The sequence below is a fragment of the Dromaius novaehollandiae genome, chromosome Z (genome assembly GCF_036370855.1).
Source record: "Dromaius novaehollandiae isolate bDroNov1 chromosome Z, bDroNov1.hap1, whole genome shotgun sequence".
Lineage (NCBI taxonomy): Eukaryota > Metazoa > Chordata > Aves > Casuariiformes > Dromaiidae > Dromaius > Dromaius novaehollandiae.
The window spans coordinates 73,099,350-73,121,508 of record NC_088132.1 but is presented as its reverse complement, the minus strand read 5'-3'; the positions used below and the strand labels follow the sequence as shown (position 1 = coordinate 73,121,508).

Below are 22,159 nucleotides of genomic sequence, written 5' to 3'. Positions count from 1 at the left end.
CGCCTGCGCAGAGCTGGCACCGGGAGCCCCGGCAGCAATAAAAAGGAGGGGGAGCCGGCACCTGGACAGAGACCTGCGAGGAGCACATCCCGGGCATCAGCCAGCACCTCCCAGCCGCAGAGACCATGCAGGTGGCTGCCATCCTCCTGCTGCTCGCCCTGGCGCTGGCGACTCCCAGCTCCTCTGCTGAGCAGACGGTAAGGCGGCTGCAGGCCAGGCTGGACCCAGGCACTGCTGGCTGTCCCCTAGGGCTGGGTGCCGGGCACCCCATGCTGATTCCTTCTTTGCAGTGTGTCCTGACAGGACTTTGGTTCAATGACCTGGGCTCCAATATGACCATCAATTCTGTGAACAAAGCAGGCGAGTTCTCCGGCACATACCACACGGCAGTGAAAGCCACCAGCAACGAAATCAAGATTTCTCCACTACAGGGATCCCAGCACCGTGAGAACAACAGCAACCAGCCCACCTTCGGATTCACCGTCAACTGGAGTTTCTCAGGTGCTTCACCCTTCCCCAGCCACCCCGTGGTGTCCCCAACAGCCCCTTGACCTTGCCTGCAATGTCCCTGATATCCTCTGCCCTCCCCGGAGATGCAACTGATGGTCCCCTGCCACCCCTGCGATGTCCCCATTGGTGCCCTCTCCTCCTCCAGGATGTCCTTGACCATCCCTTGCCCTCCCCTGCAATGTCCTGGATGGCGTCCTGCCCTCCCCTGTGGTTTCATGTCTCCTCAGTACAAGAGAGACACGGAGCTATTGGAGTGAGTCCAGCGTAGGGCTATGAAGAGGATGAGGGAACTGCAGCATCTGCCCTAAGCGGAAAGGCTGAGAGAGTTGGGTGTGTTCAGCCTGGAGAAGACAAGAGTGAGGGGGCATCTTATCAATGTGCTTAAGTATCTGAAGGGAGGGTGTCGAGAGGATGGGGCCAGAGTCTTTTCAGTGGTGCCCAGCGACAGCACAAGAGGCAACAGCCACAAACTGAAGCACAGGCAGTTTTGTCTGAACACGAGGAAAGACTTCTTTACTGTGAGGGAGACCAAGCACTGGTACAGGGTGCCCAGAGAGGTTGTGGAGTCTCCTTCTCTGGAGATATTCCAAGCCCGCCTGGACGCAACCCTGTGCAATGTGCTCTAGGTGACTCTGCTTGGGCGGGGGGGTTGGACTAGATGATCTCCAGAGGTCCCTTCCAACCTCAACCACTCTTTGACCCTGTGATCCTGCGATGGTCCCCTGTGATGTCTGTGACAGTGCTGCAACCTGCCCTGCAATGTCCCGGGCGGTGCCCTGCCCTCCCCCGTGCTGCCCCTGACGCTCCCCCAGCCCCAGCCCTGCAGCTGTTTGGGTAGCGGCACCTCCCAGGCCCCGTGTCCCGCTCACGTCTGGGGCAAGTCCCGTCCGGGGGGCGGAGGGGGCAGAGCCGGACCGCCGCCTTCCCCGTCCCGCGGGGCGGCTCACGCCTCCGCCCCGCGCTCTCCCCCCGCCTCTGCAGACGCCACCAGCGTCTTCGTGGGCCAGTGCTTCGTGGACAAGCACGGGGAGGAAATTTTGAAGACCGTGTGGCTCCTGCGAGAGCAGGTCGGCAGCCTCGGCGACGACTGGGAAGCCACCAGGTGAGCCCCGGGCGGAGCGGGCGGCGCGGCTGGGAGCCGGCGCAGGGCCCTCGGCGGCGGCCGCGTCTGCGGGCCCGCTGCCGCCGGGCGCCTCTGCCCTGACCGCGCTCCGCCCGCTCCGTCCCGCAGAGTCGGCGTCAACGTCTTCACCCGCCAACCGGTGCGCAGGGAGTGAGGAGCCGCGGGCGGCGCTGCCCCCCCCGCCGCCGCCGAAGCCCCCCTACGCCGCCGGAGCCCCCCCCCGCCCCCCCCGCCCCCAATAAAGCTTTTCTGCAAACGGCCGCCTGCTCTCGTCGCTCCGCGCCGTCCCGCGGGCCCACGGCCGGGGGGAGCGGGGGGGGAGAGACGCCGTCTGGCAGCCGAGCCCCCGCCACAAAGGGCGCCGGAGCCGGAGCCCGGGCGAGGCGCGGCGAGCAGGGACTGCCCCGGCGCCCGGCGCCCCTTGCCGGGGGCTCCGGGGCCGCGCGGGGGCGGCAGGACGGCCCGCGCCCGGGGAAGCGCCGGGGGCTCCGTGTTGCCGAAGCCGAAACGCCTCCCTCTGCGGGGCTCCCTGAGGGCAGCGGGAGCCCGAGTGACAGCACGGGAAATGGCTGAAGAACAGCTGAGAAAAGCCGGTGGAAGACTGCGTCGCTTCAGACTCTCTGGCTAGCAACAAACACGGCATAAGGAGAATTTTAGAACTACAGAATTAAAGCCATTTTTAAAAGCCCTGCGTTACCATGATTAGTTGTCAGCATTAAAATACAAAATTCCAAAACACCGGGGATATTTCTTTGTAAACCAAACAGCTTTCCTCCACTGAAAGCCAGCTTGGCAAGAGCGTAGCACCATCCTAGGTGTGCCTAGGCAGAGCTCAGGTAGCTTGTGAAGCCTACCAAAAGTATCCCCCCACTTCATGGCTGACTAAGGGAGCTGCTGCGGCAGCAAGCCTGCTCTTGGTGGTCCCGTCTCCTTAGCCTGCAATAATGCCAAAGCAAAGGATTTCCAGGCCTTACCTTGCTCTTTGCAAAACCAGGAATTCCTTGGCTCCCCTTTCTTACAGCGAGCTTACTTTACCTCCCTCACGCTCACTCCTCCAGGCTCTCGTTAAAAAAAAGGAAGCCTCGCTTGTCTGGCGATCATCCAGGAGCTTACAGGCAGTCCTCACTCCGATTCCCGATGGAAAGTTTAAAAGGTCTCCTACCTTTGAGGTGGTCCCTGGCCTTTGAGGGCAGCAGCCTGTGGTCCTGCCACATGATGCCAGCTCCTGGAGGAGCCGTCAGGGCACCAGAGCTGTCCTAGAAAACTCTACTCGCAGCAATTTCCTTTCGGCTTCTAGACATCCTTTCGGGAGGTATAGCCGCTGTCCGTCATCGTCTCATTGGCTATACGTACAGGGAGGAGCTGAGAGAGTGGGGGTTTTTTCCACTAGTAATTGCTTCAACTACCACCCGGCTCCATCCAGTCTGGCCTCGCTGCTCCACGGGGTTCAAGGGTGCACACAAGGCTCACGAGTTCGCCCCTGCTCGCTCCCAAGATGGCAGCGACCAGCAAAACGGAGTCAGTCGCACTACTGTTGATGCTCTTCTGCTTCCACGTTGCCCCCTGGGAGGCTTCTCCAGCCTCGCTCTCCTCCATACTGCATGCTCGTGAGCTCAGGGATGTCTCCTTGCTCCTTCTGCAGTGTCTGCAACACTCGTCTGCGGATTCCCTTCATCTCGTGTTGGGATTGACCAGTGGGGAGCGTGGTATTTTTGCGTCACTTGATACATCCTAATGCACAGCCGTGACTAAGCCTTCCAAGAACACGCCGAATTATAATGATCAGAGCTCCTCTAATCACTAATCTTAGAGACCTCTTCACCATTCACCAACCCATCCTCCTTGGTTAGACACCCGTCGCCTCCAGTCAAGTGGCTGCTCCGCTGTCAGCATGCGTCGTCCTTGTAGGCCTGCATGGATCTTGGCAAAGTCAGGCTCAACTCTCTGATCCCGCTCCACAGAAAAGCAACAGCTTTCATTCACTAAAGCACAAATTCCTCCTTGAGAAGCTAGCAGAAAGTCCAGGGCAATGCCAGGGCTCTGCCCCACCATCCCACTAAAAGATGGCATTTCCTGATGCAGTGCCTGCAAAGCGTCTAAGGCTGAGTTGTCTATTTGTTGTGTTGGGGTCGAAGTTAATTTGGCCTTCTCAGGTTGTTCCACACCTAAGCAGGGTATGAAGCATTGAACAACTTGATGGAATCGGGTTAGTCTTTGAACCCAAGGGTTATTGACAGTCTGCTTCTGTCGCAGGGGATCATGGTCGTCTATTCTGAGGCACTTCTCTAACTCCCAGACAGCCACGGTTCCCAAGGACATGTTCTATCGCCATTCAGTAACACCCTATGACAACGCCGTCTGGTGTCCCCCCCGGAGTCAGGCTGTGAATGTTAGGCCTTTCTGTGGGGACGATGAATATATCCCATTGCCAGTTTGGGTTACGTACCTTTGACAACGGCTCAGCGACTCTGTCACATCCCAACGGTTCCAGGACAGAGGAAGACTTGCTAACGAAAAGCCAAACTCCCCAACCCGTGTATAGAGTCACAGTAGATAACGGAACCTGGTGGCTGACGGGAGAGGGCCGAGTACCCAACCAGTGTGGGGCCAATCATATGCAGGAAAACACGTGTACGTCAATGGCTGTCCAACTAATGCAGCAGCATCCACTGGCTACCTCGTGCCCACTGCCTCAGGTTAGTTTCTGCACCCATTTTTGCAATGCAGGTTACCGTGTTGTACTCCGGAATGTGTTCTGCTAATAATTGACACGTTCTCCGGCTGGGTGGAAGCTTGCCCTTCTAAACGCGATGATGCTACCAGAAGAGCGAAAAAGCAGCTGAAAGAATTTGTTCCCCGGTTTGGACCACCTGTGGTAATTGAGAGTGACCGAGGCACTCACTGTACAGCACTGATCATTTGCGATGCGTGCAAAGCTTTAAGCACTGAACAGCAATTGCACTGTGTGCATCACCCGCAATCAAGGGGGCCTGTGGAATGAAAGAATGCCGATGTGAAGACCTGCATTGCAAAAATGGGTGCAGAAACTAACCTCAAGTGGCCAGAGGCCCTCCCGATCCCACTGATGCATAGTTGAAACACGGCAAATGGAAAACATGGACTCTCACCATATCAAATCCTTACGGGAAGGCCTACGCTGCAGCCACCCACACCTCCAACTGAACCAAGAAACCTGACGTGAGAGGACGATCAACTGTCCGATTACTGTAGCAAACTAAGTGAGAGTTTTAGGTTTATACACCCAGAGGTGCATGACGCTCTTCCAGAACCCGCAGCTGAGCCCTGCCACCCCTGACAACCCGGTGACCGGGTATGTGTGCAAGGACACCAGAGAAAGAACGCTCTCCAGCCCTGACGGCAGGGATCTTACCAGATCTTATTAATCCCCAAGCCTGCTGTATGCTACAAAGGACTGCCCTCTTGGATACCTGCGTCCCACTGCAAGAGAGTAGCAGCACCTGCAGAACCCAGCCCCACCAACCTCTCTTCTGAGCACGAGCAATCAGATCAGGAACCCCACTGTAATCCAGATATGACTTCCAGTTCCTCAGCCTCTCAAACCCCATGATATAACCTCAGGTCTTGAAAGAACCTGTGAGTCCTCTTCACATTGTTGCAGGCAAGAGCGAGCCACGGAGTAGCATGCCCTTTGAAAGAGCGTGTGTCTTGGCGGTGTCTGCGGTCCCTGCTATTGCACTGCGTAAAGTCTAAATGGTGCCCGTTGTGAAGAGGTGGCGACTTTTGGTAGGCTTCACAATCTACCTGAGCTCCACCTCAGCACACCTAGGATGGTATGACAACATGGTGGTCCGATGGATGCAAGGGCTGGCCAAGCCCACAAACCAGTCACAAGGTTGGTTCTGCGCTCATGCTCCTCTCGGCACCCCTGGGGAGATGCCAGCCCTCGCATTCCCCGATAATAACAGCTGGAGGCAGAAGTTTCATGACACGCACAGCTTCTCTAACTCCCAGACAGCCACGGTTCCCAAGGACATGTTCTATCGCCATTCAGTAACACCCTATGACAACGCCGTCTGGTGTCCCCCCCGGAGTCAGGCTGTGAATGTTAGGCCTTTCTGTGGGGACGATGAATATATCCCATTGCCAGTTTGGGTTACGTACCTTTGACAACGGCTCAGCGACTCTGTCACATCCCAACGGTTCCAGGACAGCGGAAGAAGCTAACGAAAAGCCAAACTCCCCAACCCGTGTATAGAGTCACAGTAGATAACGGAACCTGGTGGCTGACGGGAGAGGGCCGAGTACCCAACCAGTGTGGGGCCAGTCGTATGCAGGAAAACACGTGTACATCAACGGCTGTCCAACTAATGCAGCAGCATCCACTGGCTACCTCGTGCCCACTGTTCAGGGCTTTAGCAATTAAAGTGCCTCAGAATAGACGACCATGATCCTCTGCGAACTGTCAATAACCCTTGGGTTCAAAGACTAACCCGATTCCATCAAGTTGTTCAATGCTTCATACCCTGCTTAGGTGTGGAACAACCTGAGAAGACCAAATTAATACTTCGACCCCAACACAACAAATAGACAACTCAACCTTAGACGCTTTGCAGGCACTGCATCAGGAAATGCCATCTTTCAGTGGGGTGGTGGGGCAGAGCCCTGGCATTGCCCTGGACTTTCTGCTAGCTTCTCAAGGAGGAATTTGTGCTTTAGTGAATGAAAGCTGTTGCTTTTCTGTGGAGCGGGATCAGAGAGTTGAGCCTGACTTTGCCAAGATCCATGCAGGCCTACAAGGACGACGCATGCTGACAGTGGAGCAGCCACTTGACTGGAGGCGACGGGTGTCTAACCGAGGAGGATGGGTTGGTGAATGGTGAAGAGCACTCTAAGATTAGTGATTAGAGGAGCTCTGATCATTATAATTCGGCGTGTTCTTGGAAGGCTTAGTCACGGCTGTGCATTAGGATGTATCAAGTGACGCAAAAATACCACGCTCCCCACTGGTCAATCCCAACACGAGATGAAGGGAATCCGCAGATGAGTGTTGCAGACGCTGCAGAAGGAGCAAGGAGACATCCATGAGCTCACGAGCATGCAGTATGGAGGAGAGCGAGGCTGGAGAAGCCTCCCAGGGGGCAACGTGGAAGCACAAGAGCATCAACAGTAGCGAGACCGACTCCCAGGCGGGGACCAGCCCGGCCCCCCTCACTCTGCCATGTGGCTCACGGTGGCTCCGCTACAGACCAAACTGGTGCCAACCACCTGGACCAAACCACCTTTGAGGTGGCCCCTGGCCTTTGAGGGCAGCAGCCTGTGGTCCTGCCACATGATGCCAGCTCCTGGAGGAGCCGTCAGGGCACCAGAGCTGTCCTAGAAAACTCTACTCGCAGCAATTTCCTTTCAGCTTCTAGACATCCTTTCGGGAGGTATAGCCGCTGTCCGTCATCGTCTCATTGGCTATACGTACAGGGAGGAGCTGAGAGAGTGGGGGTTTTTTCCACTAGTAATCGCTTCAACTACCACCCGGCTCCATCCAGTCTGGCCTCGCTGCTCCACGGGGTTCAAGGGTGCACACAAGGCTCACGAGTTCGCCCCTGCTTGCTCCCAAGATGGCAGCGACCGGCAAAACGGAGTCGGTCTCGCTACAATAATCGGACAGTTGATAGTCTTCTCACATCAGCTTTCTTGGTTCAGCTGGAGGTGTGGGTGGCCGCAGCGTAGGCCTTCCCGTAAGGATTTGATATGGTGAGAGTCCATGTTTTCAGTGTGCCGTGTTTCAGCTATGCATCAGTGGGATTGGGAGGGCCTCTGGCCACTTGAGGTTAGTTTCTGCACCCATTTTTGCAATGCAGGTCTTCACATCGGCATTCTTTCATTCCACAGGCCCCCTTGATTGCGGGTGATGCACACAGTGCAATTGCTGTTCAGTACTTAAAGCTTTGCACGCATCGCAAATGATCAGTGCCGTACAATGAGTGCCTCGGTCACTCTCAATTACCACAGGTGGTCCAAACCGGGGAACAAATTCTTTCAGCAGCTTTTTCGCTCTTCTGGTAGCGTCATCGCGTTTAGAAGGGTAAGCTTCCACCCAGCTGGAGAACGTGTCAGTTATTAGCAGAACACATTCCGGAGTACAACATTTAGGCATTTGCATAAAATCAACTCGTTAGCTAACAAATGGTCCATGGGGCCTGGGCTGAGCTGAAGGGATGGTCTGTTTCCCACGTTGTGGGCTAAACCAACAGGACAAGTACTACACTATTCTTGTGAACCTGAGGGAAAGAATGGTGCAAGCCAATCTTGGGCCAGGCAAGCAAGGTAAGGCAGGAGAGACTCCGAGGCGCAACCAGGGAGCCGTCCAGGGAGCACCCAAGAGTGTCAGTGAGCAAAGAACAGTGATGTCGCAACCAAATGTCCTTGATTTGAGGGATGTTGTCCTGCAACTGCACAAGGTCTTGCAGGCGTGAGAAGGAGGTCTGATCTTTGGACAAGGAATAAATATAGCACTTGCAGACGGCAGACTGTGAAGGGCTGCATTTCTTGCAGACTGAGCTGCAAGAGCATTTCCAATGGCAACATCATTGCGGGAAGAGGCATGAGCTTGGCATTTCACAACAGCGACTGCTAAAGGGAGCTGTAAAGCACCTGAGAGAGTTGCTATGTATTGCTCATTACGAAGAGGAGTTCCTGCTGAGGTCAGAAGTCCCCCTTGTTTCCAAAGCTGTCTGGAGTCATGAGCAACTCCAAAGCCATTCCTAGGCACCAAATACATTGCAGCAGAGAGTCCTTTAGTGAGAATCCAGGCGCGAGTTCAAGCAGCCAGCTCAGCTACTTGTGCTCGTGTCCCACCAGGGAGAGCAAAGGCTTCTAGTACCTGATTTTGAGTACAGGCAGAAAATCCAGCTCCTAAGGTACCACGTGAATCTCGCAAGCAAGACCTGTCCACAAATAGGACAAGGTCAGGATTCGTTAAAGGAACACCTTTAGGATGCAGCCAGGGAGAGGAAAATAAGTCACCTAACAGGTTACAGTCATGAGGTTCGCCATCAGATGCAGTAGGTAAAAGAGAAGCAGGATTAAGAGCTGAGCATCATTTCAGAGTGATAGCATCAGGAGATAAAAGTGCGCATTCATACTTTGTAGTATGACTAGTGTAGTACTTGTCCTGTTGGTTTAGCCCACAACGTGGGAAACAGACCATCCCTTCAGCTCAGCCCAGGCCCCATGGACCATTTGTTAGCTAACGAGTTGATTTTATGCAAATGCCTAAATGTTGTACTCTGGAATGTGTTCTGCTAATAATTGACACGTTCTCCAGCTGGGTGGAAGCTTACCCTTCTAAACGCGATGACGCTACCAGAAGAGCGAAAAAGCTGCTGAAAGAATTTGTTCCCCGGTTTGGACCACCTTTGGTAATTGAGAGTGACCGAGGCACTCATTGTACGGCACTGATCATTTGCGATGCGTGCAAAGCTTTAAGTACTGAACAGCAATTGCACTGTGTGCATTATCTGCAGGAGAAAGTGCTGGGGATGGCAGCAGGGTGGCAAAGGGGCAGCAGGAAGGGTTTTGGGGGGCCAGCCTTTGGAAGGGGTTTTCCCTGGCTCAGGGGGTCAGTTTGGGTTGTCCATCGGGGCTCGTTGTGTATCGCACACAGCCTGTGGTAGCCCCCATCCCCCTGCCCGGGTGCTGAGCACCCCGCGGCATGGCGGTCCCAGCACCCTGAGGGTGATGCCCACCTCCCCAGGGCGGCCCAAGAGCTTTGCCCCGGCCCAACAGCCGCTCTTCTCTGGGAATCGGGGTCTAAGACTTTAAGCAAGCACCACATTGGTCCGTAGTGGAGCCACCGTGAGCCACACAGCAGAGCGAGAGCCTGCACGCTGCCAGCGGTATGCCCTGCTCCCGGGGGGCCGGGCTGGCCCCCGCCCCGGGGGCACACGAGCAAGGAGCAGCTGGCTCCACACAAGCTGCTGGAAACATCTGCATGCAATCGCCCTGTCATATCGTTAAGAACCACAACTTTGGATACACCCAGGTTCTGCAACGCCTGCGCAGAGCTGGCACCGGGAGCCCCGGCAGCAATAAAAAGGAGGGGGAGCCGGCACCTGGACAGAGACCTGCGAGGAGCACATCCCGGGCATCAGCCAGCACCTCCCAGCCGCAGAGACCATGCAGGTGGCTGCCGTCCTCCTGCTGCTCGCCCTGGCGCTGGCGACTCCCAGCTCCTCTGCTGAGCAGACGGTAAGGCGGCTGCAGGCCAGGCTGGACCCAGGCACTGCTGGCTGTCCCCTAGGGCTGGGTGCCGGGCACCCCATGCTGATTCCTTCTTTGCAGTGTGTCCTGACAGGACTTTGGTTCAATGACCTGGGCTCCAATATGACCATCAAGCCTGTGAACGAAGCAGGCGAGTTCTCCGGCACGTACCACATGGCAGTGAAAGCCACCAGCAACGAAATCAAGATTTCTCCACTACAGGGATCCCAGCACCGTGAGAACAACAGCAACCAGCCCACCTTCGGATTCACCGTCAACTGGAGTTTCTCAGGTGCTTCACCCTTCCCCAGCCACCCCGTGGTGTCCCCAGCAGCCCCTTGACCTTGCCTGCAATGTCCCTGATATCCTCTGCCCTCCCCGGAGATGCAACTGATGGTCCCCTGCCACCCCTGCGATGTCCCCATTGGTGCCCTCTCCTCCTCCAGGATGTCCTTGACCATCCCTTGCCCTCCCCTGCAATGTCCTGGATGGCGTCCTGCCCTCCCCTGTGGTTTCATGTCTCCTCAGTACAAGAGAGACACGGAGCTACTGGAGTGAGTCCAGCGTAGGGCTATGAAGAGGATGAGGGAACTGCAGCATCTGCCCTAAGCGGAAAGGCTGAGAGAGTTGGGTGTGTTCAGCCTGGAGAAGACAAGAGTGAGGGGGCATCTTATCAATGTGCTTAAGTATCTGAAGGGAGGGTGTCGAGAGGATGGGGCCAGAGTCTTTTCAGTGGTGCCCAGCGACAGCACAAGAGGCAACAGCCACAAACTGAAGCACAGGCAGTTTTGTCTGAACACGAGGAAAGACTTCTTTACTGTGAGGGAGACCAAGCACTGGTACAGGGTGCCCAGAGAGGTTGTGGAGTCTCCTTCTCTGGAGATATTCCAAGCCCGCCTGGACGCAACCCTGTGCAATGTGCTCTAGGTGACTCTGCTTGGGCGGGGGGGTTGGACTAGATGATCTCCAGAGGTCCCTTCCAACCTCAACCACTCTTTGACCCTGTGATCCTGCGATGGTCCCCTGTGATGTCTGTGACAGTGCTGCAACCTGCCCTGCAATGTCCCGGGCGGTGCCCTGCCCTCCCCCGTGCTGCCCCTGACGCTCCCCCAGCCCCAGCCCTGCAGCTGTTTGGGTAGCGGCACCTCCCAGGCCCCGTGTCCCGCTCACGTCTGGGGCAAGTCCCGTCCGGGGGGCGGAGGGGGCAGAGCCGGACCGCCGCCTTCCCCGTCCCGCGGGGCGGCTCACGCCTCCGCCCCGCGCTCTCCCCCCGCCTCTGCAGACGCCACCAGCGTCTTCGTGGGCCAGTGCTTCGTGGACAAGCACGGGGAGGAAATTTTGAAGACCGTGTGGCTCCTGCGAGAGCAGGTCGGCAGCCTCGGCGACGACTGGAAAGCCACCAGGTGAGCCCCGGGCGGAGCGGGCGGCGCGGCTGGGAGCCGGCGCAGGGCCCTCGGCGGCGGCCGCGTCTGCGGGCCCGTTGCCGCCGGGCGCCTCTGCCCTGACCGCGCTCCGCCCGCTCCGTCCCGCAGAGTCGGCGTCAACGTCTTCACCCGCCAACCGGTGCGCAGGGAGTGAGGAGCCGCGGGCGGCGCTGCCCCCCCGCCGCCGCCGAAGCCCCCCTACGCCGCCGGAGCCCCCCCCCGCCCCCCCCGCCCCCAATAAAGCTTTTCTGCAAACGGCCGCCTGCTCTCGTCGCTCCGCGCCGTCCCGCGGGCCCACGGCCGGGGGGAGCGGGGGGGGAGAGACGCCGTCTGGCAGCCGAGCCCCCGCCACAAAGGGCGCCGGAGCCGGAGCCCGGGCGAGGCGCGGCGAGCAGGGACTGCCCCGGCGCCCGGCGCCCCTTGCCGGGGGCTCCGGGGCCGCGCGGGGGCGGCAGGACGGCCCGCGCCCGGGGAAGCGCCGGGGGCTCCGTGTTGCCGAAGCCGAAACGCCTCCCTCTGCGGGGCTCCCTGAGGGCAGCGGGAGCCCGAGTGACAGCACGGGAAATGGCTGAAGAACAGCTGAGAAAAGCCGGTGGAAGACTGCGTCGCTTCAGACTCTCTGGCTAGCAACAAACACGGCATAAGGAGAATTTTAGAACTACAGAATTAAAGCCATTTTTAAAAGCCCTGCGTTACCATGATTAGTTGTCAGCATTAAAATACAAAATTCCAAAACACCGGGGATATTTCTTTGTAAACCAAACAGCTTTCCTCCACTGAAAGCCAGCTTGGCAAGAGCGTAGCACCATCCTAGGTGTGCCTAGGCAGAGCTCAGGTAGCTTGTGAAGCCTACCAAAAGTATCCCCCCACTTCATGGCTGACTAAGGGAGCTGCTGCGGCAGCAAGCCTGCTCTTGGTGGTCCCGTCTCCTTAGCCTGCAATAATGCCAAAGCAAAGGATTTCCAGGCCTTACCTTGCTCTTTGCAAAACCAGGAATTCCTTGGCTCCCCTTTCTTACAGCGAGCTTACTTTACCTCCCTCACGCTCACTCCTCCAGGCTCTCGTTAAAAAAAAAAGGAAGCCTCTCTTGTCTGGCGAGCACCTGGGAGCTTACAGGCAGTCCTCACTCCGATTCCCGATGGAAAGTTTAAAAGGTCTCCTACCTTTGAGGTGGTCCCTGGCCTTTGAGGGCAGCAGCCTGTGGTCCTGCCACATGATGCCAGCTCCTGGAGGAGCCGTCAGGGCACCAGAGCTGTCCTAGAAAACTCTACTCGCAGCAATTTCCTTTCGGCTTCTAGACATCCTTTCGGGAGGTATAGCCGCTGTCCGTCATCGTCTCATTGGCTATACGTACAGGGAGGAGCTGAGAGAGTGGGGGTTTTTTCCACTAGTAATAGCTTCAACTACCACCCGGCTCCATCCAGTCTGGCCTCGCTGCTCCACGGGGTTCAAGGGTGCACACAAGGCTCACGAGTTCGCCCCTGCTCGCTCCCAAGATGGCAGCGACCAGCAAAACGGAGTCAGTCGCACTACTGTTGATGCTCTTCTGCTTCCACGTTGCCCCCTGGGAGGCTTCTCCAGCCTCGCTCTCCTCCATACTGCATGCTCGTGAGCTCAGGGATGTCTCCTTGCTCCTTCTGCAGTGTCTGCAGCACTCGTCTGCGGATTCCCTTCATTTCGTGTTGGGATTGACCAGTGGGGAACGTGGTATTTTTGCGTCACTTGATACATCCTAATGCACAGCCGTGACTAAGCCTTCCAAGAACACGCCGAATTATAATGATCAGAGCTCCTCTAATCACTAATCTTAGAGACCTCTTCACCATTCATCAAACCATCCTCCTCGGTTAGACACCCGTCGCCTCCAGTCGAGTGGCTGCTCCGCTGTCAGCATGCGTCGTCCTTGTAGGCCTGCATGGATCTTGGCAAAGTCAGGCTCAACTCTCTGATCCCGCTCCACAGAAAAGCAACAGCTTTCATTCACTAAAGCACAAATTCCTCCTTGAGAAGCTAGCAGAAAGTCCCGGGCAATGCCAGGGCTCTGCCCCACCATCCCACTAAAAGATGGCATTTCCTGATGCAGTGCCTGCAAAGCGTCTAAGGCTGAGTTGTCTATTTGTTGTGTTGGGGTCGAAGTTAATTTGGCCTTCTCAGGTTGTTCCACACCTAAGCAGGGTATGAAGCATTGAACAACTTGATGGAATCGGGTTAGTCTTTGAACCCAAGGGTTATTGACAGTCTGCTTCTGTCGCAGGGGATCATGGTCGTCTATTCTGAGGCACTTCTCTAACTCCCAGACAGCCACGGTTCCCAAGGACATGTTCTATCGCCATTCAGTAACACCCTATGACAACGCCGTCTGGTGTCCCCCCCGGAGTCAGGCTGTGAATGTTAGGCCTTTCTGTGGGGACGATGAATATATCCCATTGCCAGTTTGGGTTACGTACCTTTGACAACGGCTCAGCGACTCTGTCACATCCCAACGGTTCCAGGACAGAGGAAGACTTGCTAACGAAAAGCCAAACTCCCCAACCCGTGTATAGAGTCACAGTAGATAACGGAACCTGGTGGCTGACGGGAGAGGGCCGAGTACCCAACCAGTGTGGGGCCAGTCGTATGCAGGAAAACACGTGTACGTCAATGGCTGTCCAACTAATGCAGCAGCATCCACTGGCTACCTCGTGCCCACTGCCTCAGGTTAGTTTCTGCACCCATTTTTGCAATGCAGGTTACCGTGTTGTACTCCGGAATGTGTTCTGCTAATAATTGACACGTTCTCCGGCTGGGTGGAAGCTTGCCCTTCTAAACGCGATGATGCTACCAGAAGAGCGAAAAAGCAGCTGAAAGAATTTGTTCCCCGGTTTGGACCACCTGTGGTAATTGAGAGTGACCGAGGCACTCACTGTACAGCACTGATCATTTGCGATGCGTGCAAAGCTTTAAGCACTGAACAGCAATTGCACTGTGTGCATCACCCGCAATCAAGGGGGCCTGTGGAATGAAAGAATGCCGATGTGAAGACCTGCATTGCAAAAATGGGTGCAGAAACTAACCTCAAGTGGCCAGAGGCCCTCCCGATCCCACTGATGCATAGTTGAAACACGGCAAATGGAAAACATGGACTCTCACCATATCAAATCCTTACGGGAAGGCCTACGCTGCAGCCACCCACACCTCCAACTGAACCAAGAAACCTGACGTGAGAGGACGATCAACTGTCCGATTACTGTAGCAAACTAAGTGAGAGTTTTAGGTTTATACACCCAGAGGTGCATGACGCTCTTCCAGAACGCTCAGCTGAGCCCTGCCACCCCTGACAACCCGGTGACCGGGTATGTGTGCAAGGACACCAGAGAAAGAACGCTCTCCAGCCCTGACGGCAGGGATCTTACCAGATCTCATTAATCCCCAAGCCTGCTGTATGCTACAAAGGACTGCCCTCTTGGATACCTGCATCCCACTGCAAGAGAGTAGCAGCACCTGCAGAACCCAGCCCCACCAACCTCTCTTCTGAGCACGAGCAATCAGATCAGGAACCCCACTGTAATCCAGATATGACTTCCAGTTCCTCAGCCTCTCAAACCCCATGATATAACCTCAGGTCTTGAAAGAACCTGTGAGTCCTCTTCACATTGTTGCAGGCAAGAGTGAGCCACGGAGTAGCATGCCCTTTGAAAGAGCGTGTGTCTTGGCGGTGTCTGCGGTCCCTGCTATTGCACTGCGTAAAGTCTAAATGGTGCCCGTTGTGAAGAGGTGGCGACTTTTGGTAGGCTTCACAATCTACCTGAGCTCCACCTCAGCACACCTAGGATGGTATGACAACACGGTGGTCCGATGGATGCAAGGGCTGGCCAAGCCCACAAACCAGTCACAAGGTTGGTTCTGCGCTCATGCTCCTCTTGGCACCCCTGGGGAGATGCCAGCCCTCGCATTCCCCGATAATAACAGCTGGAGGCAGAAGTTTCATGACACGCACAGCTTCTCTAACTCCCAGACAGCCACGGTTCCCAAGGACATGTTCTATCGCCATTCAGTAACACCCTATGACAACGCCGTCTGGTGTCCCCCCCGGAGTCAGGCTGTGAATGTTAGGCCTTTCTGTGGGGACGATGAATATATCCCATTGCCAGTTTGGGTTACGTACCTTTGACAACGGCTCAGAGACTCTGTCACACCCCAACGGTTCCAGGACAGCGGAAGACTTGCTAACGAAAAGCCAAACTCCCCAACCCGTGTATAGAGTCACAGTAGATAACGGAACCTGGTGGCTGACGGGAGAGGGCTGAGTACCCAACCAGTGTGGGGCCAGTCGTATGCAGGAAAACACGTGTACATCAACGGCTGTCCAACTAATGCAGCAGCATCCACTGGCTACCTCGTGCCCACTGTTCAGGGCTTTAGCAATTAAAGTGCCCTCAGAATAGACGACCATGATCCCCTGCGAACTGTCAATAACCCTTGGGTTCAAAGACTAACCCGATTCCATCAAGTTGTTCAATGCTTCATACCCTGCTTAGGTGTGGAACAACCTGAGAAGGCCAAATTAATACTTCGGCCCCAGCACAACAAATAGACAACTCAACCTTAGACGCTTTGCAGGCACTGCATCAGGAAATGCCATCTTTTAGTGGGATGGTGGGGCAGAGCCCTGGCATTGCCCTGGACTTTCTGCTAGCTTCTCAAGGAGGAATTTGTGCTTTAGTGAATGAAAGCTGTTGCTTTTCTGTGGAGCGGGATCAGAGAGTTGAGCCTGACTTTGCCAAGATCCATGCAGGCCTACAAGGATGACGCACGCTGACAGCGGAGCAGCCACTCGACTGGAGGCGACGGGTGTCTAACCGAGGAGGATGGGTTGGTGAATGGTGAAGAGCACTCTAAGATTAGTGATTAGAGGAGCTCTGATCATTATAATTCGGCGTGTTCTTGGAAGGTTTAGTCACGGCTGTGCATCAGGATGTATCAAGTGACGCAAAAATACCACGCTCCCCACTGGTCAATCCCAACACGAGATGAAGGGAATCCGCAGATGAGTGTTGCAGACGCTGCAGAAGGAGCAAGGAGACATCCATGAGCTCACGAGCATGCAGTATGGAGGAGAGCGAGGCTGGAGAAGCCTCCCAGGGGGCAATGTGGAAGCACAAGAGCATCAACAGTAGCGAGACCGACTCCCAGGCGGGGACCAGCCCGGCCCCCCTCACTCTGCCATGTGGCTCACGGTGGCTCCGCTACAGACCAAACTGGTGCCAACCACCTGGACCAAACCACCTTTGAGGTGGCCCCTGGCCTTTGAGGGCAGCAGCCTGTGGTCCTGCCACATGATGCCAGCTCCTGGAGGAGCCGTCAGGGCACCAGAGCTCTCCTAGAAAACTCTACTCGCAGCAATTTCCTTTCGGCTTCTAGACATCCTTTCGGGAGGTATAGCCGCTGTCCGTCATCGTCTCATTGGCTATACGTACAGGGAGGAGCTGAGAGAGTGGGGGTTTTTTCCACTAGTAATAGCTTCAACTACCACCCGGCTCCATCCAGTCTGGCCTCGCTGCTCCATGGGGTTCAAGGGTGCACACAAGGCTCACGAGTTCGCCCCTGCTTGCTCCCAAGATGGCAGTGACCGGCAAAACGGAGTCGGTCTCGCTACAATAATCGGACAGTTGATAGTCTTCTCACATCAGCTTTCTTGGTTCAGCTGGAGGTGTGGGTGGCCGCAGCGTAGGCCTTCCCGTAACGATTTGATATGGTGAGAGTCCATGTTTTCAGTGTGCCGTGTTTCAGCTATGCATCAGTGGGATTGGGAGGGCCTCTGGCCACTTGAGGTTAGTTTCTGCACCCATTTTTGCAATGCAGGTCTTCACATCGGCATTCTTTCATTCCACAGGCCCCCTTGATTGCGGGTGATGCACACAGTGCAATTGCTGTTCAGTGCTTAAAGCTTTGCACGCATCGCAAATGATCAGTGCTGTACAGTGAGTGCCTCGGTCACTCTCAATTACCACAGGTGGTCCAAACCGGGGAACAAATTCTTTCAGCAGCTTTTTCGCTCTTCTGGTAGCGTCATCGCGTTTAGAAGGGTAAGCTTCCACCCAGCTGGAGAACGTGTCAGTTATTAGCAGAACACATTCCGGAGTACAACATTTAGGCATTTGCATAAAATCAACTCGTTAGCTAACAAATGGTCCATGGGGCCTGGGCTGAGCTGAAGGGATGGTCTGTTTCCCACGTTGTGGGCTAAACCAACAGGACAAGTACTACACTATTCTTGTGAACCTGAGGGAAAGAATGGTGCAAGCCAATCTTGGGCCAGGCAAGCAAGGTAAGGCAGGAGAGACTCCGAGGCGCAACCAGGGAGCCGTCCAGGGAGCACCCAAGAGTGTCAGTGTGCAAAGAACAGTGATGTCGCAACCAAATGTCCTTCTTGATTTGAGGGATGTTGTCCTGCAACTGCACAAGGTCTTGCAGGCGTGAGAAGGAGGTCTGATCTTTGGACAAGGAATAAATATAGCACTTGCAGACGGCAGACTGTGAAGGGCTGCATTTCTTGCAGACTGAGCTGCAAGAGCATTTCCAATGGCAACATCATCGCGGGAAGAGGCATGAGCTTGGCATTTCACAACAGCGACTGCTAAAGGGAGCTGTAAAGCACCTGAGAGAGTTGCTACGTATTGCTCATTACGAAGAGGAGTTCCTGCTGAGGTCAGAAGTCCCCCTTGTTTCCAAAGCTGTCTGGAGTCATGAGCAACTCCAAAGCCATTCCTAGGCACCAAATACATTGCAGCAGAGAGTCCTTTAGTGAGAATCCAGGCGCGAGTTCAAGCAGCCAGCTCAGCTACTTGTGCTCGTGTCCCACCAGGGAGAGCAAAGGCTTCTAGTACCTGATTTTGAGTACAGGCAGAAAATCCAGCTCCTAAGGTACCACGTGAATCTCGCAAGCAAGACCTGTCCACAAATAGGACAAGGTCAGGATTCGTTAAAGGAACACCTTTAGGATGCAGCCAGGGAGAGGAAAATAAGTCACCTAACAGGTTACAGTCATGAGGTTCGCCATCAGATGCAGTAGGTAAAAGAGAAGCAGGATTAAGAGCTGAGCATCATTTCAGAGTGATAGCATCAGGAGATAAAAGTGCGCATTCATACTTTGTAGTATGACTAGTGTAGTACTTGTCCTGTTGGTTTAGCCCACAACGTGGGAAACAGACCATCCCTTCAGCTCAGCCCAGGCCCCATGGACCATTTGTTAGCTAACGAGTTGATTTTATGCAAATGCCTAAATGTTGTACTCTGGAATGTGTTCTGCTAATAATTGACACGTTCTCCAGCTGGGTGGAAGCTTACCCTTCTAAACGTGATGACGCTACCAGAAGAGCGAAAAAGCTGCTGAAAGAATTTGTTCCCCGGTTTGGACCACCTTTGGTAATTGAGAGTGACCGAGGCACTCATTGTACGGCACTGATCATTTGCGATGCGTGCAAAGCTTTAAGTACTGAACAGCAATTGCACTGTGTGCATTATCTGCAGGAGAAAGTGCTGGGGATGGCAGCAGGGTGGCAAAGGGGCAGCAGGAAGGGTTTTGGGGGGCCAGCCTTTGGAAGGGGTTTTCCCTGGCTCAGGGGGTCAGTTTGGGTTGTCCATCGGGGCTCGTTGTGTATCGCACACAGCCTGTGGTAGCCCCCATCCCCCTGCCCGGGTGCTGAGCACCCCGCGGCATGGCGGTCCCAGCACCCTGAGAGTGATGCCCACCTCCCCAGGGCGGCCCAAGAGCTTTGCCCCGGCCCAACAGCTGCTCTTCTCTGGGAATCGGGGTCTAAGACTTTAAGCAAGCACCACTTTGGTCCGTAGTGGAGCCACCGTGAGCCACACAGCAGAGCGAGAGCCTGCACGCTGCCAGCGGTATGCCCTGCTCCCGGGGGGCCGGGCTGGCCCCCGCCCCGGGGGCACACGAGCAAGGAGCAGCTGGCTCCACACAAGCTGCTGGAAACATCTGCATGCAATCGCCCTGTCATATCGTTAAGAACCACAACTTTGGATACACCCAGGTTCTGCAACGCCTGCGCAGAGCTGGCACCGGGAGCCCCGGCAGCAATAAAAAGGAGGGGGAGCCGGCACCTGGACAGAGACCTGCGAGGAGCACATCCCGGGCATCAGCCAGCACCTCCCAGCCGCAGAGACCATGCAGGTGGCTGCCATCCTCCTGCTGCTCGCCCTGGCGCTGGCGACTCCCAGCTCCTCTGCTGAGCAGACGGTAAGGCGGCTGCAGGCCAGGCTGGACCCAGGCACTGCTGGCTGTCCCCTAGGGCTGGGTGCCGGGCACCCCATGCTGATTCCTTCTTTGCAGTGTGTCCTGACAGGACTTTGGTTCAATGACCTGGGCTCCAATATGACCATCAATTCTGTGAACAAAGCAGGCGAGTTCTCCGGCACGTACCACACGGCAGTGAAAGCCACCAGCAACGAAATCAAGATTTCTCCACTACAGGGATCCCAGCACCGTGAGAACAACAGCAACCAGCCCACCTTCGGATTCACCGTCAACTGGAGTTTCTCAGGTGCTTCACCCTTCCCCAGCCACCCCGTGGTGTCCCCAGCAGCCCCTTGACCTTGCCTGCAATGTCCCTGATATCCTCTGCCCTCCCCGGAGATGCAACTGATGGTCCCCTGCCACCCCTGCGATGTCCCCATTGGTGCCCTCTCCTCCTCCAGGATGTCCTTGACCATCCCTTGCCCTCCCCTGCAATGTCCTGGATGGCGTCCTGCCCTCCCCTGTGGTTTCATGTCTCCTCAGTACAAGAGAGACACGGAGCTATTGGAGTGAGTCCAGCGTAGGGCTATGAAGAGGATGAGGGAACTGCAGCATCTGCCCTAAGCGGAAAGGCTGAGAGAGTTGGGTGTGTTCAGCCTGGAGAAGACAAGAGTGAGGGGGCATCTTATCAATGTGCTTAAGTATCTGAAGGGAGGGTGTCGAGAGGATGGGGCCAGAGTCTTTTCAGTGGTGCCCAGCGACAGCACAAGAGGCAACAGCCACAAACTGAAGCACAGGCAGTTTTGTCTGAACACGAGGAAAGACTTCTTTACTGTGAGGGAGACCAAGCACTGGTACAGGGTGCCCAGAGAGGTTGTGGAGTCTCCTTCTCTGGAGATATTCCAAGCCCGCCTGGACGCAACCCTGTGCAATGTGCTCTAGGTGACTCTGCTTGGGCGGGGGGGTTGGACTAGATGATCTCCAGAGGTCCCTTCCAACCTCAACCACTCTTTGACCCTGTGATCCTGCGATGGTCCCCTGTGATGTCTGTGACAGTGCTGCAACCTGCCCTGCAATGTCCCGGGCGGTGCCCTGCCCTCCCCCGTGCTGCCCCTGACGCTCCCCCAGCCCCAGCCCTGCAGCTGTTTGGGTAGCGGCACCTCCCAGGCCCCGTGTCCCGCTCACGTCTGGGGCAAGTCCCGTCCGGGGGGCGGAGGGGGCAGAGCCGGACCGCCGCCTTCCCCGTCCCGCGGGGCGGCTCACGCCTCCGCCCCGCGCTCTCCCCCCGCCTCTGCAGACGCCACCAGCGTCTTCGTGGGCCAGTGCTTCGTGGACAAGCACGGGGAGGAAATTTTGAAGACCGTGTGGCTCCTGCGAGAGCAGGTCGGCAGCCTCGGCGACGACTGGGAAGCCACCAGGTGAGCCCCGGGCGGAGCGGGCGGCGCGGCTGGGAGCCGGCGCAGGGCCCTCGGCGGCGGCCGCGTCTGCGGGCCCGTTGCCGCCGGGCGCCTCTGCCCTGACCGCGCTCCGCCCGCTCCGTCCCGCAGAGTCGGCGTCAACGTCTTCACCCGCCAACCGGTGCGCAGGGAGTGAGGAGCCGCGGGCGGCGCTGCCCCCCCGCCGCCGCCGAAGCCCCCCTACGCCGCCGGAGCCCCCCCCCGCCCCCCCCGCCCCCAATAAAGCTTTTCTGCAAACGGCCGCCTGCTCTCGTCGCTCCGCGCCGTCCCGCGGGCCCACGGCCGGGGGGAGCGGGGGGGGAGAGACGCCGTCTGGCAGCCGAGCCCCCGCCACAAAGGGCGCCGGAGCCGGAGCCCGGGCGAGGCGCGGCGAGCAGGGACTGCCCCGGCGCCCGGCGCCCCTTGCCGGGGGCTCCGGGGCCGCGCGGGGGCGGCAGGACGGCCCGCGCCCGGGGAAGCGCCGGGGGCTCCGTGTTGCCGAAGCCGAAACGCCTCCCTCTGCGGGGCTCCCTGAGGGCAGCGGGAGCCCGAGTGACAGCACGGGAAATGGCTGAAGAACAGCTGAGAAAAGCCGGTGGAAGACTGCGTCGCTTCAGACTCTCTGGCTAGCAACAAACACGGCATAAGGAGAATTTTAGAACTACAGAATTAAAGCCATTTTTAAAAGCCCTGCGTTACCATGATTAGTTGTCAGCATTAAAATACAAAATTCCAAAACACCGGGGATATTTCTTTGTAAACCAAACAGCTTTCCTCCACCGAAAGCCAGCTTGGCAAGAGCGTAGCACCATCCTAGGTGTGCCTAGGCAGAGCTCAGGTAGCTTGTGAAGCCTACCAAAAGTATCCCCCCACTTCATGGCTGACTAAGGGAGCTGCTGCGGCAGCAAGCCTGCTCTTGGTGGTCCCGTCTCCTTAGCCTGCAATAATGCCAAAGCAAAGGATTTCCAGGCCTTACCTTGCTCTTTGCAAAACCAGGAATTCCTTGGCTCCCCTTTCTTACAGCGAGCTTACTTTACCTCCCTCACGCTCACTCCTCCAGGCTCTCGTTAAAAAAAAGGAAGCCTCGCTTGTCTGGCGATCATCCAGGAGCTTACAGGCAGTCCTCACTCCGATTCCCGATGGAAAGTTTAAAAGGTCTCCTACCTTTGAGGTGGTCCCTGGCCTTTGAGGGCAGCAG

General features: G+C 56.5%; 3 protein-coding genes across 3 annotated transcripts; all 3 read left to right on the top strand.

Annotated features, from left to right (window-relative positions):
• Positions 1–1,795, top strand: LOC135324664 (avidin-like). Its single transcript, XM_064501384.1, has 4 exons — positions 1–197; positions 291–501; positions 1,492–1,612; positions 1,742–1,795. Exons 1-4 carry the CDS (start codon positions 126–128, stop codon positions 1,785–1,787), a joined length of 450 nt encoding a protein of 149 aa, XP_064357454.1. The 5' UTR covers positions 1–125; the 3' UTR covers positions 1,788–1,795.
• A 7,800-nt stretch (positions 1,796–9,595) lies between these two features.
• LOC135324808 (avidin-like) lies at positions 9,596–11,518 on the top strand. Its single transcript, XM_064501744.1, has 4 exons — positions 9,596–9,859; positions 9,953–10,163; positions 11,154–11,274; positions 11,404–11,518. The coding sequence occupies exons 1-4, from the start codon at positions 9,788–9,790 to the stop codon at positions 11,447–11,449; spliced, it is 450 nt and encodes a 149-aa protein (XP_064357814.1). The 5' UTR covers positions 9,596–9,787; the 3' UTR covers positions 11,450–11,518.
• A 7,746-nt stretch (positions 11,519–19,264) lies between these two features.
• On the top strand, positions 19,265–21,187 carry LOC135324767 (avidin-like). The gene is made up of 4 exons (XM_064501673.1): positions 19,265–19,528; positions 19,622–19,832; positions 20,823–20,943; positions 21,073–21,187. Exons 1-4 carry the CDS (start codon positions 19,457–19,459, stop codon positions 21,116–21,118), a joined length of 450 nt encoding a protein of 149 aa, XP_064357743.1. The 5' UTR covers positions 19,265–19,456; the 3' UTR covers positions 21,119–21,187.
• Positions 21,188–22,159: the final 972 nt, after the last annotated feature.